The sequence below is a fragment of the Mirounga angustirostris genome, unplaced genomic scaffold, assembly GCF_029215605.1.
Source record: "Mirounga angustirostris isolate CCGP_5_RB_7025 unplaced genomic scaffold, mMirAng1.0.hap1 SCAF_16, whole genome shotgun sequence".
In the NCBI taxonomy this organism is placed as follows: domain Eukaryota; kingdom Metazoa; phylum Chordata; class Mammalia; order Carnivora; family Phocidae; genus Mirounga; species Mirounga angustirostris.
The window spans coordinates 29,720,026-29,736,503 of record NW_026991724.1 but is presented as its reverse complement, the minus strand read 5'-3'; the positions used below and the strand labels follow the sequence as shown (position 1 = coordinate 29,736,503).

Genomic DNA, 16,478 nt, shown 5'->3' with positions numbered 1-16,478 from the left:
ACAGAGATAGCGAGAGCAGGAACACAAGCAGGGGGAGTGGGAGAGGGAGAAGCAGGCTTCCCGCTGAGCAGGGATCCCGATGTGGGACTCGATCCCAGGACCCTGGGATCATGACCTGAGCCGAAGGCAGACGCTTAATGACTGAGCCGCCCAGGCGCCCAAAAAAGGAATTTATTGACTTTCTTAACTTAGATGTCCAGGAGTACATGGCTGAATCCAACTTCTCAAAAGGTGTCATCTGATCCCTGCTTTTCTCTGTATCGTGGTTTGGCTCTCCTCTGTGTGACTTCGTGCTGGCTAGGCTCTGACGTGCTAACGTACATAGGAGGAGTCTGACAGCCCAAGGGGTATGTGGTCTTAAGCACGTGGGATTTTAGAAGAAGGTAGCCATTTCTTTTTTTCTGGTTCCATCTGATTTCCCTGGGAGTGATCTTGTTGGCCTGGTTTGAGTCCTGTGCCTATTCCTGAACCAGTCATTGTGTTCATGGGCGTGAGATGCTCCCGTTTGCCCAGCCTCGTTCATGCACCCACTCGTGGAGTTGGGTTCAAATATGACCATTTCCACTACAACTGCATGGACTGTGAACTGGAGATGGATGGTTTCCCCACAGGAAAATTGGAGTCCTGTTCTCAAAGAAGGAGGGGAAGGCATTTTGGGCAGGCACTAATAATACATATTCATCTGTTCTTCCCTACCAGAATGTAGGCTCTTGGGGATAAGAATGGGGCTCCCTCATCTTTGTTTCTCTGGGACCTCCCATGCAAATGTATATGGCTGATTCTCAGTAACTGCTGAAGGGAGACAGGAAAGAAGATGTTTACGCATCTAGCATTCAGGTCGCTTGACTTCTAGTTCACTCTCAATTCCAGGATGTTATCTATCATCTCCATTCTCATTAGATCTTCACTGTCTTTCAGTCCTTTTATGGATTGCTCTAGTTTCTCCTCTTTGTCCCTCTTTCTTAATCCTTAGAGCTATAGCACATTTTCTAAGCAAGACATAAATCTGAGCATGTCAGCCCCCTGCTTCAAACCTGGAAGTGGCTGCTCATTGCCTGGCTCTTGCCTTTCTAGTCTTATCTCTCCAACTCTTTCATCTTGTTACCTGCACTGGACTTCGGCAGGACCTCAGACTAGCCAGACAATCTCATGTTTTGGGCCTTCTTGCTACATCCTCTGCTGCCCTGCCTACTCCCTTTCCTTGGTGAACTCCTGTTACCTGTTAGCCAATGTGTCATCTCTTGTAGGATGCTCCCTGACACCTCTGCACTGCAGAGGCTTGTCTCTGCTCCCTCTTGTGTGCACCCATAGTACTTTATATGTACCTTCATTATCTCCATGATTTTTATGCTTGTCTCCCCCATCCTCTGTACTTTGTATGGCACCTGGCACCTAGTAGGTATTTAATTAATTTGCTTGGATGGATGAGTGAATCAATGCATGCATTAGTTAATTTTAAAAGCAAGTTATATAATCATGTTTAGTATGCTTTTAATTTTGTTTTTATACACATACACTTCTCCCCAGGGAGGTAGCATCGGGAAAGGTTTGCAGGGTATATACAGAAATATCATATGCCAGCATGGTAGGGTTTTCTAGTTTTCCAAATTGTCTTAAATTAACATGTATTCTTTGGTAATCAGGAAAAAAAAAATCCAAAGGACCCTTAAAACAAACCCACAAAATACGATCAGTTCTTAAATCCTTATTACTGTTTTTATAGCTAGAAGCCATCTGGTGCATGATTACACACACTGTTCTAAAGCAGCTTCTGAGCCTTTCGGCTTTGGAATGGTGCAAGTAGTGGTAGTACATGAAGAACTAAACACAGAGGTTATCAGCCACTGTGCTCAGAGCCAGCCCTACACTGGGGGATAAAAGGAAACTCAAAGGCAAACAACAACTATCAAGGCTGCTCTTTTATCTTTCCAAGACCCACAACAAGTCTGATACCAATATCTAATCACCTTAAGTGCACCTTATAATAAGGGTTACTGCTTCAACATACCCTTAGTAAAGGAAATCTATTCTCTTAAAAGATGAAGGGAAAATACTTTTTTTAAAAATTTTTATTTATTTATTTATTTATTTTTAAAGTTTTATTTATTTTTTTATTTATTTGAGACAGAATGAGAGAGAGAGCACATGAGAGGGGGGAGGGTCAGAGGCAGAAGCAGGCTCCCTGCCGAGCAGGGAGCCCGATGTGGGACTCGATCCCGGGACTCCAGGATCATGACCTGAGCCGAAGGCAGTCGCTTAACCAACTGAGCCACCTAGGCGCCCGAGAAAATACTTTTTTAATGACATGAATAAATAGACAGTTCAGACCCAACGTGGGGTCCTTTCAACAGGCCCTGGCCACAGGAATGCCATTCCAGCTGCTAGTCACAAAAGCAAGACTTTTTGCAGCTTCCCTGTTGGGTAGGTGTGTTTACTCTTACAGTGTGCTGTTCAGTCCTCACAAATCCTTCGTGCATTTATGCCACAAATGTGCATTCACTGACTGCTCTTCTTCAAGCTTGCAGTGTTTGAGGTAGGTATTATCTCCTCTCCTAGAAATTTCTCTTTAGATCCACACTGAGCTCCATATCTGAGCGGCAGAGGTGGTCCAAGCCCACATTTATCTGACTCCGAAGGCCCCTGCTCTTTCTGCTCTGTTGTGTGCCTCCCAGAATACTGTACTCAAATTTAAAACACCTTCAGAGATGTTTTTTGGTTTCATCTGATAAGACCATAGAGAAAAGAAATAAAACACCAACAAATCCGAAGTAGAAAAGTGGAGAGAACTTCTTTGGGTTCACCAGAGAGCACAAGGAAATGAGGAACTACATAGTCCAGAACAAACCCTGGCTTCCAGATCTCTGAGTGCTACCTCTTGTGTCCAGAGAAAATACCTCTCTCCTCACTACGCCCCCTTGCTTTCCATTACTGTGTACTTTCCACTCCGCTTGCTCATCTCCTTGCTTTATGTGTATTTGCTCATTTACATCTTACCACAGCCCTCTGAGGCAGGAGGTTTTTTCAAATCCCATTTTAGAGATGAGAAAACTGAGGCACAGAGGGGTTTAAAATTTTGTTCAAGGCTTTTAAGAAACAAGAAGTGTCAAGACCAGGTGGTCTGACTCCTGGATCTGACCCTGAGCATCATCCTACTGTATCTCTTGGTGCTTCTGGTATTGCTCTGCTTTCATCCCCACGATCCTACACCTCTCTCTCGATCCCTGCCCTCCCCTGTGACCTCCAGGGCTCCAGTTCCAACTACCTGCTGGGGGGCTCTGCCTGGAAGTCTTGCAGGGGCATCTAACCCAACACAATCCATATTCATTCATTACTGACTTCACTGAACATGGATACTTAGCTTCCCCGCCCTGTGCAGGTAATGTTGTAGGCATTAGTAGTGAAAACCAAGAGAAGATTCCTCCTTTGAGTTTATTTTCTTATGAGGTGGGACAGGGGGAGGGAGCAGAAATAAAAAGAAAGCTAGAAAATGAATGTTGGAAGGGCAAACAGGTACGGAGATGAAGTAGGTCAGAGGGCACCATAGGATGGGGGACTGCAACTTAGGGTGGTTGTGGAAGACCTTCTCATAGTGACGTTTGAACCAACCCCTTATGGAGGTGTGGGAGCAAGCTATGTAGATACTTGTAGTAAGAATGTTCTGGACATAGGGAAGAGCAGGGCCCCTGAGGTGTATCTGAGGAGAAGCACGTGAGGCCAATACACCTGGTGCGAAGTGAGAGAGTTGAGAACAGAAGGGATGAGATCAGAGAGCCATGGCCTGATGATACGGGAACTTGCCGGCTGTACCGGGCATGTCGGTGGTGACTCTGAATGACACGAGAAGCTGTGAGAGGGTTTGGAGTGCAAGTGTGACAAGCTCTGAGTCACATTTTGGTAAGGATCCGTTTTACAGGGAACCTGCTGTTCATTCTCTTCTCTAGTGGCCACCCTCCTGGTGCTGTTCACCAAATCAGAAATCGTGCTGTCCTCCCCCTTCTACCCATTGCTTCAGTCCCTCATTCAGGCGCTGGGCCCTGGCAGGTCTGCCTCTTCATAAACCCTCAGGGTGTTTCTTCTTTTCATTCAGGCCCTCATTTATCATCTCAGACCAGCACAGTTTTCCTATTCTCCTACCTGGTGTTCCTTGTGCCCTCTCCAGTACCATCAATATTGTGTTCCTCTCAATAGGTCTGACTTGTCACTCCTAGTTTTCTAAATTTTGTTCAGTCTCTCTTGCCTGTAAGGTAGAGTTCACCCTCCTCAACATGTCCTCTAAGGCCACTGACCGTATGACCCCAGATTACCTCTCTGTCTCATCTCTACCCGTTGCCTAACATGGAGTCCAGCCATAGACTCCGTCATGCAGAGTCTCTTGCTACACCCAGGCTCCGCTGTGACCTTTCATCCTTCTCTGTTGTGCCTGTTATTCCCCAGGGTGTTGAGTGCTTTTTCTGTCTGGCGAGCATCTACTCACCCTTGAAGACCTTGCTGAAATAGGACCTCTTCTTTTTTTTTTTTTTTAAAAGATTTTATTTATTTATTTGACAGAGAGAGAGAAGAGCAGGGGGAGAGGGAGAAACAGGCTCTCTGCTGAGCCTGATTTGGGACTCGATCCCAGGACCCTGGGATCATGACCTGAGCCGAAGGCAGACGCTTAACCGACTGAGCCACCCAGGTGCCCTGAAATAGGACCTCTTCTGTGAAGATCCCGGGAAATGCCATGTGTTTGACTTTCAGAATGTATTACAAATCCAGCTCCCTCCCACCACCTCTGGCGCATTTGCCGTGCTCTTTCTGAAACCTCAGTCAGCACGTTACACTTTCTTGCTCAGCTTCCCATCGTGTTCAGAGTAAGAGCCCAGGACGTACATTTACCCACAAAGCGCAGGAAGAGCTGGTTCCTGACCGCCTCTCCCAGCTTGCTCCTTGCTTCTGCCGCCCCTCCTCTTGCCACTCTGGCATTCTTGCTCTGAGCATCAGCCAAGCACACTGCTGCCCCCAAGGCCTTTGCGCTTAATGTTCTCTTAGCCTGGGACTTTCCTCCCCCCCAGGTACCTGTGGGGCTTGTATCCTCATTTCTTGCATTCCTCTGCTCAGATGTCACCTTATCAAAGGCCCTCTCTGACCAGCCTGTGTGAGACAGGAACATTCACTGCTAGCATTCTCATCCTACTTACCTTGGATATTTTACTAAATAAGTAACTCAATAGTAAATTCATAAAATACTATGTATATTATGAGCCACATATCCTATTTATTTATATACCATCTAATTATAAATATGAGCTCCTGGAGAGCAGATCAAAGTTTCGTTCTCTTCCTGTTCCCAGCACCTCATGCTTTGCAAATAGTACGTGCTCAATAAATGTGTGTTCAATAAGTGAGAATTTTCCAGATTCCCTTCCTGCTTCTTTATTCCCTGCTCCCATGGAGTATTTTCATACTTCCCTTGTGATAAGTCTTTCTTTAGCTACTGGTTTTTATTTTTATCTATACTCTTAAACTATGAGACACTGTGAAACAGGAGCTATCTTGTTTATATCATTGTATTTATAACACTTTATACCGTATCTGATAGAGAGCAGATATTCAGTAAATTTTAAATAAACAAAAAATGAATCACTGAATTGGGGCACCTGGGTGGCTCAGTCAGTTAAGTGTCCGACCCTTGATTTCAGCTTGGGTCTAGATCTCAGGGTCATGAGTTCAGGCCCCACGTTGGGCTCCAGGCTGGGTATGGAGCCTACTTAAAAAAAAAAAAAAGAACTGATGAGTGAGTGAATGAATGAACAAACATCTCAGGGTCACTTTGTAGCAAACCACATGTTATCCCAAGACTCAGTTGTGATAGCTGTAGCAGGGCCAATGCAGTGACCTCAGAAGAGAGCCTCCTTTGGGAGATAGCTCAGCGCAGCAGGAGGTTGGCCGGTTGGGCCAGATGTGTCCAGCCCATTTGTCTTGGGATGGCTACCAAGCCTTAAGCATGTTACAATGAAAATGATATAGAAAATGTTATAACTGATAATGTATACACTTCTATAGAGTGCAAAATACAAAGTGTTACCAGCAAAATCTATTAACAGCCAGATTAGAAATAGAGTCCCTTGACATCGCAACACTTTTTAAATGAAGTACATTTCCCAAGTCACTTGAAGATTTTAAAGTTGATTTTTTTAAAAACGATTTTATTTATTTATTTATTTGAGAGAGAGAGAAACAGCATGAGCGGGGGAGAGGATCAGAGGGAGAAGCAGGCTCCCGGCTCAGCGGGGAGCCCGATGTGGGACTCGATTCCGGGACCCCGGGATCATGACCTGAGCCGAAGGCAGTCGCTTAACGACTGAGCCACCCAGGCGCCCTCACTTGAAGATTTTAAATTTAATTTCACTCTACTGAGGGTTGAGTGCCACTGGTTTCATGTAGGTGAGCCTCCTGGACAAGTGGTATCTTACTCATTTAGCAACATGTCTGTCCTCTCTGTATGATGAAATTCTTTCAGAACCATCCCTTGATATGAGAGGAGAAGCAGTAGAATTCTTACATAATGGTTTAAAGTAGGTGGAAGGTAAAGCTTATTTTCCAGAAAACCTAGCATTCCACATGTTTCGGCCATTGATAAAGGCCTGGCATGTTGGTGGTTTATATCTAAAATACCTTTCCAGCTGCTTATTAAAATCATCATTTAGATCACGAAACTTTCTGTAGATCTCAAGAGATATATTAGGTGACCAGACAACTATTAATACAACTGCATGACTCTATACTCCCTGGCAAAACTTTAATGGGATTCAACAACAAAAAATTCTGACATATTTGAAAATCTGCCAACAGCTGTTCCAAATTCTTGTGTGATATCTGCTGTTTTACATGTACCTGTCCAAATGGAAAGGGAACTTACTTGTTTGCCAGAATGAATTAATATTCAATTATTTAACGTTCAGCTCTTTTCCACAGTTACTTGTAGTTCTCTTTAAAGAAACACTACATGGTGCTTTTAGGTGCCAGGCACTAGTCTAATTACTTGATAAATAATTAGAGTGGGCATTTAGGATGGAGGGTTTTCTCTCAGATTTTTTTTTTTTTGAGATAGTGACCAAATTAGCCAGTTCTTATTATTTGTATTTCTTGTGTTAAAATCATAAGTTCATAGAGCATTCAGCAGCATTCCAAATGAGATTTAAATTAGAACCAGAAGTTAATATTGAAACATTTTGAAAATTCAGGGTCATCAAAAAGAATCTACTGGCAAATATAAGATATGTCATGAAAATTAAGAAGTTTTTTTTTTTTTTAAAGATTTTATTTATTTATTTGACAGAGAGAGACAGACACAGAGAGAGCATAAGCAGGGGGGAGCAGCAGAGGCAGAGGGAGAAGCAGGCTCTCTGCTGAGCAGGGAGCGCAATGTGGGGCTCAATCCCAGGACCCTGAGATCATGACCTGAGCCAAAGGCAGATGCTTAATGACTGAGCCACCCAGGTGCCCCGAAAATTAAGAAGTTTTGAATGCAACATCTTTTCCCTGATTTTCCAATTTAAAAAGCTTTTTACATTTACTTTGGCAAATTTGAAAAATATACAGATGTCTAAAAAAGAAAATTAAAATTATGCCCAAGTTCAGCACCCAGAGATAACTACCATAAACTTGTGACCATATTTTTCCCCCAGTTTTCTTTTCTGTACTTATCTGTATACATTTGTTTTCTTTTTAAGCTGAGATCCTGTCATCTCAATGTCTGGTTACTAATTTCTTGTTTAATAGTACTTTGTTATTTATGTTTTTCACAAAACACTATAGAAATTTTTCTAAAGTGTGTCACATGAATATACCATTTTACCTCTAATCCCCTGTTGGGCATTTTGGTGGTTTTCAGCTTTTAATTATTATAAAGAACAGTATGATGAATATCCTTATAGTCTTGGTACATTTCTCTAATTATTTCCCTATGATAAATTCTTAAAAGTAGGATTACTGGATGGAAAGATATGAGGATATTTAGGTTCTGGTGAATTTTGTCCAACTGGCCGTAAGCAAGTTTGCAGTAATTTGCATTCCTAATCGTAGACTACCAGAATACTTGATTTTACCTCACCAGCAATGTGTATTACTGTGACAAAATTTTATTTTTTGCAAATTTTGTAGGCAAACCAAATTAAATATGATTTAATACAAATTATGTTAATTGATGTTTTTCCCTGACTTTGGTGCAGTTCATTTTTTTTCTGTATTTAAAAGTCTTCTCCATTAATTTATGTGTGAATATCTCTGTTAATACATATTATATATATGTATATATATTTATATATGTATGTATATGTACATATACATATATTTAAATTTGGAAATGTTCTTTATTAAGAATATTAAGCCCATTTTTGCCATCTAGATTACAAATAGTTTTTTCTAGTTAGTATTTGCCTTTTTATTTTATAATTCTTTTTATGCAAAAGTTTAAAAGTTTAAAATTTTGTATATTCAAATGTATCAATCTTTTAAAAACAGTTTATTGATGAGCTGTGTGTATGTACAATTTACATACCATAAAATTTACCTTTTAAGATGGTACAATTCAGTAATTTTTAGTAAATTTGTCGAGTTGTACAGCCATCACCACAGGAGTTTTAGAATATTTCCAAATCCCCAAAAGATCCCTCCTGCCTCTTTGCAGTTGTCAGCCTTCTTTCCCACTCCCGGCCCAGACCCTCACTAATCTGTTTTCTATCAATCTTAGATTTTTTTATTCTCTTACTCTTAGAGGCAAGTCTTGAGCACTTATATTGGAGTCAGGCAAGGGCTTGGGGATATAGTGGAGAATAAAACTGCTACCATGTCTTTCTTCTGGGAGATTCAGTCTTGCAGGAGAGATTATTAAACAGATAATAGTTCAAAGAAATACGTAGTTATGGATTGAGAAGTGTGTGTTGAATGATAATGGGGGATATATATTTGAGGTGGGGGAAGTTCAGGGAAGGATTCTTTGAGAAAGTGGCCTGCAGGATGAGAAGGGCCTGGCAAGTAGATTTGGGAGGAAGAGCCTGCCCTGAAGGGGAGGTGTTGAATGATGGCCTCTTGAGGCCTGTAGGAAAAGAGGCCAATGTGGTTGGAGGGGAAAGGACATGAGAGATGAGTGAAAAAAATCCGGGGGGTGGGGGGGGTGGGATACTTTCCCACATCATTATTACTGTTTTGTTTTTAGAATGCTGTTTTTAATGTCAAGGTATTTACTTGTGATACTCATATGGTTATGTGAATTTCCCGGGTCCTTAGAGTTATTATTCCCCTGTGTTAAATCCATCTTCTGCAGTCTCCAGCCCTACTGTATGTTGAATGATGGCCGCAAGCTGTGTGTAGATTGTGTGTGTGTGTGCGTGTGTGCATTATCTCCAGTCTTCCTCCTCTCCCAGTCCCAGAGAGAGTGTGTTCCCAATTATCTTACTTTTCGCTAATATTTTATACTGAGGATTAAAGAACCCAGAGTTGTTAAGAAATTACGGAGAAATTTCCTTCTTGACCGCTGCTGTTCGATGTGCTTCAAGTATACCGAGGCCTCTGGGACTTGCTCAGAGAACCAGGTTAGTGATAGAATTAGAGTTTCTGCGCATGGTTCCAGAATATTCCGTTGTTGCTTACTAGACTGCTGTCTTCATAAGCTGCATAAACAGGAAGTACGCTATTTCTCTTTTTATTTTTCAAAGGGATAAACGAATATAGAAACTATAAATCCTAAATGCATCCCTGGCAGTCTCACTGGCCATTCATAGTGGTGGGCCACATAACTCTGCTTTCTGTCACTTTAAATTTATGATCCCACACCTCAGGTAGGCACTCTGAGAAGCAGGGCAATCCTACCACGCTTTCCTAGTAAGGTCATTTTTCCATATGCAGGCTTGACGACTTCATTTTTCTTCTGCCTGCATAGACTTCCTGCTTACCTTCTATTTCCTGCATTCTGGATCAGGCAGAATGGGCTAGATAATGCTGTAGTAACAAGCAACCCTCAAATCTCAGTGGCTTCCCCCAGCAATATGTCTTACTCATTCTACGTATCATTTGTGGGTTGGCAGAAAATCACTACCCATGAAAGTAGTAACTCAGGGGTCCACATAGCCACTAGCTGGTGACTATGCCAAAAAAGAGCGTTCTGGAGGGTGTGGTACTCCCTAAAGTGCTCCAGGCTAGAAGTGACAGCTGTCATTTTTCTGGACACAAACAGTCACATGTTTCACCCAACATGAGGGGGCTAGGAAGCATAATTCAACATTGGATCCAAAAAGCTGGGTGATGGCAGAGGAGTCCAGAACTATCTGGCAAGCAGGCCACGTGACCAGCCCACATTCTTAACTAGTGATTGGTTTTGCATTTTCACTGTGAAAAATTGAAGTGCTCCCCTCTCTCTCCCTCTAAAAACTCCCTGAAACTTAGTCATTTGCCTATTATCAAGTTTATAGTCCTCTCTGAATTTAGATCTTCTTTCTCCTTCCAGTTTATTCCGATACAGGAAGTTTTTTGATCACATACTCCTGTCAGGAACAAATTTTAAGCATATACAGTGGGGTCCTACTAAGTGTTTAAGAATGGGCTGTCTGGGAAAAAATAAACCAGACTCGATTTTTAGTGTTTCCTGATTTCTGTGGTGTAAATACTTCTCCATGGCCAATTTCAGGCTACCAACATGTCACTGAATGTGCAGTTGGGAGGCGATGTACACAGTAGGCTTTCCCAAGGGGATATAAAGTGACTCCAGCACACTACGGATAGTTATTCATTAAATAGACGTAAGTATTACTTGTATACTTGTGTCTATTTTATAATAGAACTCATATTAAACGCATGTATATGTGTTTATATATCAAACACATATATGTACACATATTTTAGTAAAGCTTGATTTTTTTTTTTTTTTTTTTTAGATTAAAAACAAAATGGTTCTGCCAGCTTCCCCCCACCAACTCTGGCGGATTGCCATACAAACCCCACTGGTCATTCATATACTTCCCTTGGGAGACTCCCGCTCTGGCCACTCAAGGATTTTGCTCCTGTAGTTAATCACCCCGTGTCCTGCAGCAGCAGCCTCTTCCCAGGAGTATCCTGGCAAGCTCTGGTGTGTCCCCCCCGTCTTCCAGCACTGAAGATGGTCCCCCGATCTGGTATTGCCCTTCATCAACAACTGCGTTATTCTGTTCCCCTTCAGAGCGTGACCTCGGAGATGGACATTTAAGCACGGCGCCTCCACTGCTGCTCTGTCATTCCATCCCCAGCTGACTCTCCTCTGACTCTCATCCCCACCACTCTGCGAAATCACTCTTGTCACGGTCATCATTGATCTCCATGCTGCCACATCTCGGGGGTCATGTCTGTCCTCATCTCACTTGGCCTCTCAAGAGTGGTCGCCTACTCCACCCTTGAAGTGCTCCTGTCTTTTCACTTCTGCATTAATACTCTGTCCTAGTTTTCTCCCTCAAAGGTCTCTTTTGCTCCTTTCCTCTGAAACTCAGGAAATGGCCGTGGGCCCCCTTCTGTGTTCATGCTGTTTCCCTGGGAGGGCTCATTCATTTCCAGGCCTTTAAAAACCACAGGTGTGCTGACAGCTGCCTCCTGGATTTCCAGGTGTGTCTCTGCAGTTGACCCCCCCCACCCTCCCCACCACTTCTACATGAAGATTTCGTAGGTATCTTAATGGCTACAGCTCCAAAAGGGAGCTCCTCCTTCCTTCCGATTCTTCTACCTAGCATTCCTGTATTGTCCCAGTCTTTTTTATTTAAAATAAAAAGGAGGGGTGCCTGGGTGGCGCAGTTGGTTAAGTGTCCAGCTCTTGGTTTCTGCTCAGGTCATGATCTTGGGCTCCGTACTTAGCATGGAGTCTGCTTGAGACACTCTCCCTCTGCCCCTCCTGCTTGAGCGTGCACGCATTCTCTCAAATAGATAGATAAATCTTTAAAAAAATGGTAAGCTGTTTATTCATTTATTAAATCCAGAAATCTGAGGGTCATCTGGAACTGCTTTCCTTTCTTTACCCCTCACATCTAGTTGATAAGCACTGCTTTTTGCTCTGCCTATAAAATACGTATTTTACCTGTCTCACATTTAGACCATCATCTCTTTTCTCCTGGATGGTTGTAATAGCACCTAACAGGAATTCCACTTTCACATTTGCCTCTTTCCAATCTGTGCCCGATATTGTAACTAAGAGTGATTTTTATAAAATGTAAATCAAATTACTCTTCTTCCCTTGGGTCCTCTAGCACACTTCGAGTCAAATCTCGATTCCCTACTTTGACCTCCCAGGCTCTGTGTGGTCCAGCCCCTGCCTTCCCTTCAACCCCACCACATGTCTCTCTGCCTTTGGCTTTTTTCCTCTAGTAAAACTGGCCTTCTTTTTGTCTCTCGAAAAGTCTGGCCTCCCTCCTCAGTACCTTTGTGGTTTTTGGTCATTTCTCCGGGAAGCTCTCTCCCCAGCTTGTCACGTGGCTGGCACCTCCTTTTCCTGAAGATCTCAGCTTAAATTCCAACTCCTTAGAGAGTTTTCCCTCATCTATGACAGATTTCCCACTGGTTTGTTTCTGTCCTAGTACTTAACGCAATTCGAGACCACTTTTCCTTATTTATTACCTGATCTGGTAGAAAGCTCTGTGAGGGCAGGAACCTTATCTCTGTCTAGTTTTTGGTAGGTGCTCCGCAGACATACATTGAATGAAAAAAACGTATGAAGGCATAAATGGTCTTCCCTGTTTATCATATAAATGGTAATCATTGATGAAGATATAGAAGGAATGTGTCTCAAAAATGGTGGGCAGTACAGTACTGAGAAGGTACCGATCAGATTAAACTTTACGGGGGTAAATGTAAAATCCTGTGCTTTGGTTAAAAAAAAAAAGTCCATTTCATTGTACAGAATCAGGGAACTCTGGTTTATCACCCATTCATGAGTCTTAGGAGCCAGAAGTGGTGGCTGAATAGGTAATGAAGTCCTCCACTGTGACAATAAATCCATGTGTTTCCATATTAGAGGAGGGATCATCTTACAGTATTCTCCTCCAGTGACACCAGTAGAATGATCACAACTTTCTCAGTCGCAGTAGAACCCCTCATTTATTCACTCCTTTATTCAACATTTGCCGAATACATTCCGGGCACTAGTATTATCGTTGTAAGCAAAATTCTCCTGGCTCTAGTGTTCGTGGGACTTGGTATCCAACTCCTACGAGAAGTGATTTCTCCCCCAGTGAAAGTATTAGAGCAGACACCAGTTTGTCATTTATTGGGAGGCAGGGCAGTCTCGTGGTTCAGACCTCCTGCCTTGGAGCCAGACTCGAGCCCAGAGGCTCCAAATCCCAGCTCCACTGGGTATCAGCTATGTGACTCCGGGCAAGTGTTTAAATAAATGTCTCTGTGCCTCCAGATTCTCCTGTAGAAACCGGAGACAGTAACAGTACCGTCACGTAAAGCTGTGAGCTGCGAATGAGTCAACGTGTCTGAATCATTTAGAATAATACACGGCACTTAGTAAGCACTTAATAAATAGGTAGTAAGCAGTTAATTAATAAAATCGTGTTGTCCAGAGGGCCAAAGGTTGGAAGACAGATTGAGGGCAGGGAGAAGTGGCTGTAGAGGGAGCCTGGCAGATTAGAGCACAGATGCTGATTATTTTGTTTATAGTCAAGATGAATGATTTGAGCTGGGACTTGAAAATCCTGCCTCGGACAGTCGATGACATTCGTTTCACGTCGCCTTCCGTGTGAGGCTGGAGAGATACGGGTCCTGTTCAGAAATGCTACCTGACGGTTGTTTTTTTTTCCCCCTCCGAACGCTGACCAAGCATCACAGTTCTGGAAATGAGAAACTCCTAGCTCTCCGTGAACACATGTTTTTGCTTTGGTTTTGTTTCAGTGGCAGCTGAAATACCCGAAACTGATTCTCCGCGAAGCCGGCAGCGTACCCGAGGCGCTCCATAAGGACGTGCAAGAAGCCTTCCTCACGCTGCATAAGCATGGCTGCTTCTTTCGGGACCTGGTCAGGATCCAGGGCAAGGATTTGCTCACCCCGGTCTCTCGCATCCTCATCGGCAACCCAGGCTGCACCTACAAGTACCTCAACACCAGGCTCTTCACGGTGCCCTGGCCGGTGAAGGGCGCTAGTCCGAAATACGAGGAGGCGGGTATCGCTGCTGCCTGTCAGACCTTCCTCAAGCTCAACGACTACCTGCAGACAGAGACGAGCCAGGCTTTGGAGGAACTCGCTTGCAAAGAGAAAGCTAATATCGATGCCGTGCCGGTGTGTATCGGTCCAGATTTCCCCAGGGTCGGGCTGGGGGCCTTTGACGGGCAAGACGAGCTGGACATTAAGAACAGAGCCGCATACAACGTCACTCTGTTGAATTTCATGGATCCCCAGAAAATGCCGTACCTGAAGGAGGAGCCTTATTTTGGCATGGGCAAAATGGCCGTGAGCTGGCATCATGATGAAAATCTGGTGGAACGGTCGGCGGTGGCCGTGTACAGTTATAGCTGTGAAGGTACAGTCTGCTCCGGGAAGACGCATCCCCGGGCGTCCGCGACCGGAGTTGGGGAGGCTCTGGAGGCGTGCGCGTGCGCATGTGCGAGTGTGCGTGTGCGCGTGCGCATGCGCGAGTGTGCGTGTGCGTGCGTGTACGCGTGCGCGAGTGTGCGTGTGCGCGGGTGTGTGTGTGTCCGTACACAGGTGTCGTGACTCCTTCCTAGGTTTGCCACACCCAGGTATCTGCAGAGTATGCCTCTTTCTCGTCCAGTGGTGCCGTCCAGCTCGCTGTTACACTGTCCTCAGACCGAGGACTGCCGCGTGTAACCACTACTGCCGTTCTGTCTTTCTCATGCCCAGGAGAGCAGCGTCTTGGTTTCACACAGCCAGGTGCCTTTCTGTAAAGCTCCGCGTACACCGTACAGTTGCTATAATTAACGTGCTGATAAAGGGCCGGGAAGACGAAAATCTGTCATCTTCCCAGGTTCCCACAGGTGCACATTCTCAGTCTTGCCAAAATACTCTATTGTGGTTGACATCACTGTCTTGATGGGAGCGATTTGTCAAATACGGACTTGTTCGTGGCTTCATACGGATTTGACTACTGTCCTTCCTTGCCAGAAGCAGTTGAAGTGGGTTCTGTAAGCAGACAGTCCTCTGTTTTTAGGAAACTCTCCAGCCACCCCCATCAGCTCTGCAGTTTTAGACCTAAAAGGGGTGCTGTGGGCGAACTTGTTCTCGAAGTTTCTGAAATCTGGCCCCCTTGGAACAGAGAACATAGGCTACCTTTTTGTGGCCTCCTGGAACTTTACTTCTTCTGTTGCTCCGTTTCTGTGTGTTTAGGGTGTCCATTGTTTTTCAGCCCAGGGTTATAAAAAGACAGTTGAACGTATCCAGGACAGCGTGACCATTGCTGACTTTGTTCTTTGCCTGATCTTTTGACAAAGGAATACAAGACACAGTATTAGCTCTTTTGTCTGTTTATCTCTTCTACCTGTTTATTGAAAGATGCTTGGAAAACCAGAGTTCTAGACATCCCATCAGGGAACAAACTGGAACTTTTAAGGGTCAGTGCCTTCTGAAAACTGTTTTTTTAATTGGTTGTCATTATCGCTTTGTATGCTTTTTGTTTACTAAAATGACTGCTTTATAAAAGGGATTTTAAAAAGGAAGTTCTCATGATTCTCTTTAAATTTCTTCCCATTTCCCAATCTCAGACATTTCCTCAGGACAGCTAAAATATCTTCTAGCTTTAACTCACGTCTTCAGCCCGGAACAGGGAACTAGTTTAGCGGTTGGAAATTTCGCCAGTTTCCCTGGCACCTCAAATAACGATGCTGACCTAAGAAAATTGCTTGGAGGGGATTTGATGCTGTCCTAATGGAAAGAACTGAGATCTTCTGATCTTTGCTAAGGCGTTGCCAGGGATTTAAGAACGATCACATCCAAGAACTCTGATGGGAAGGAACAATGGATCCAGTTTGTTAGTTTCCTTCTGAAGGAGGCAACTCTCTGAAGCTGAGGCCGTTGAGGCCTTGGTATGTGATAGCTCAAACTGCGACAAGGATGTCTTTGTGCTCCCACCTCCTCTCAGCCCTACAGTTTAATAGTCCTTTTGTACTCTCAGAGCGTGGGCGATCAAGTCTTTTTTGAAACCTAGAATATCATTCAGAAAGGAATTTAAATTTTGAATGAATGGTTTCTGTCGTTGGCAGTAGTTAAGACCGATAGAGTATACAAGTATACATAAATACGTAAAGGTTTATCCTTGCAACTGTCATCTGGAGGAGGGAACTGCAGAATTAGAATCTGTAAGAGCAGCGTGGTTCCTTTGTTCTCTTAGAACAAATCCGAGAGAATCCCAGAACTCTAATAATAATAACTGCAACACTAGGAGCTCTCATTTACTGAGCACCTACTATGCTCTGGGTGTTGGTATAAGCATTTTACATGTATTAACCTGTTTTATTTTTATAACAGCCCTA

At 43.7% G+C, this 16,478-nt stretch overlaps 1 protein-coding gene across 6 annotated transcripts in view; it reads left to right on the top strand.

Annotated features, from left to right (window-relative positions):
* FTO (FTO alpha-ketoglutarate dependent dioxygenase) overlaps positions 1-16,478 on the top strand; it is a 415,205-nt gene that overhangs the window by 104,046 nt on the left and 294,681 nt on the right. For all 6 annotated transcript variants that reach the window (XM_054511328.2, XM_064580797.1, XM_045891109.3 and 3 more), the window contains exon 3: positions 13,888-14,512. In XM_054511328.2, the coding sequence (XP_054367303.2) occupies positions 13,888-14,512 (625 nt within the window). The remainder of the gene's footprint in view (positions 1-13,887; positions 14,513-16,478) is intronic.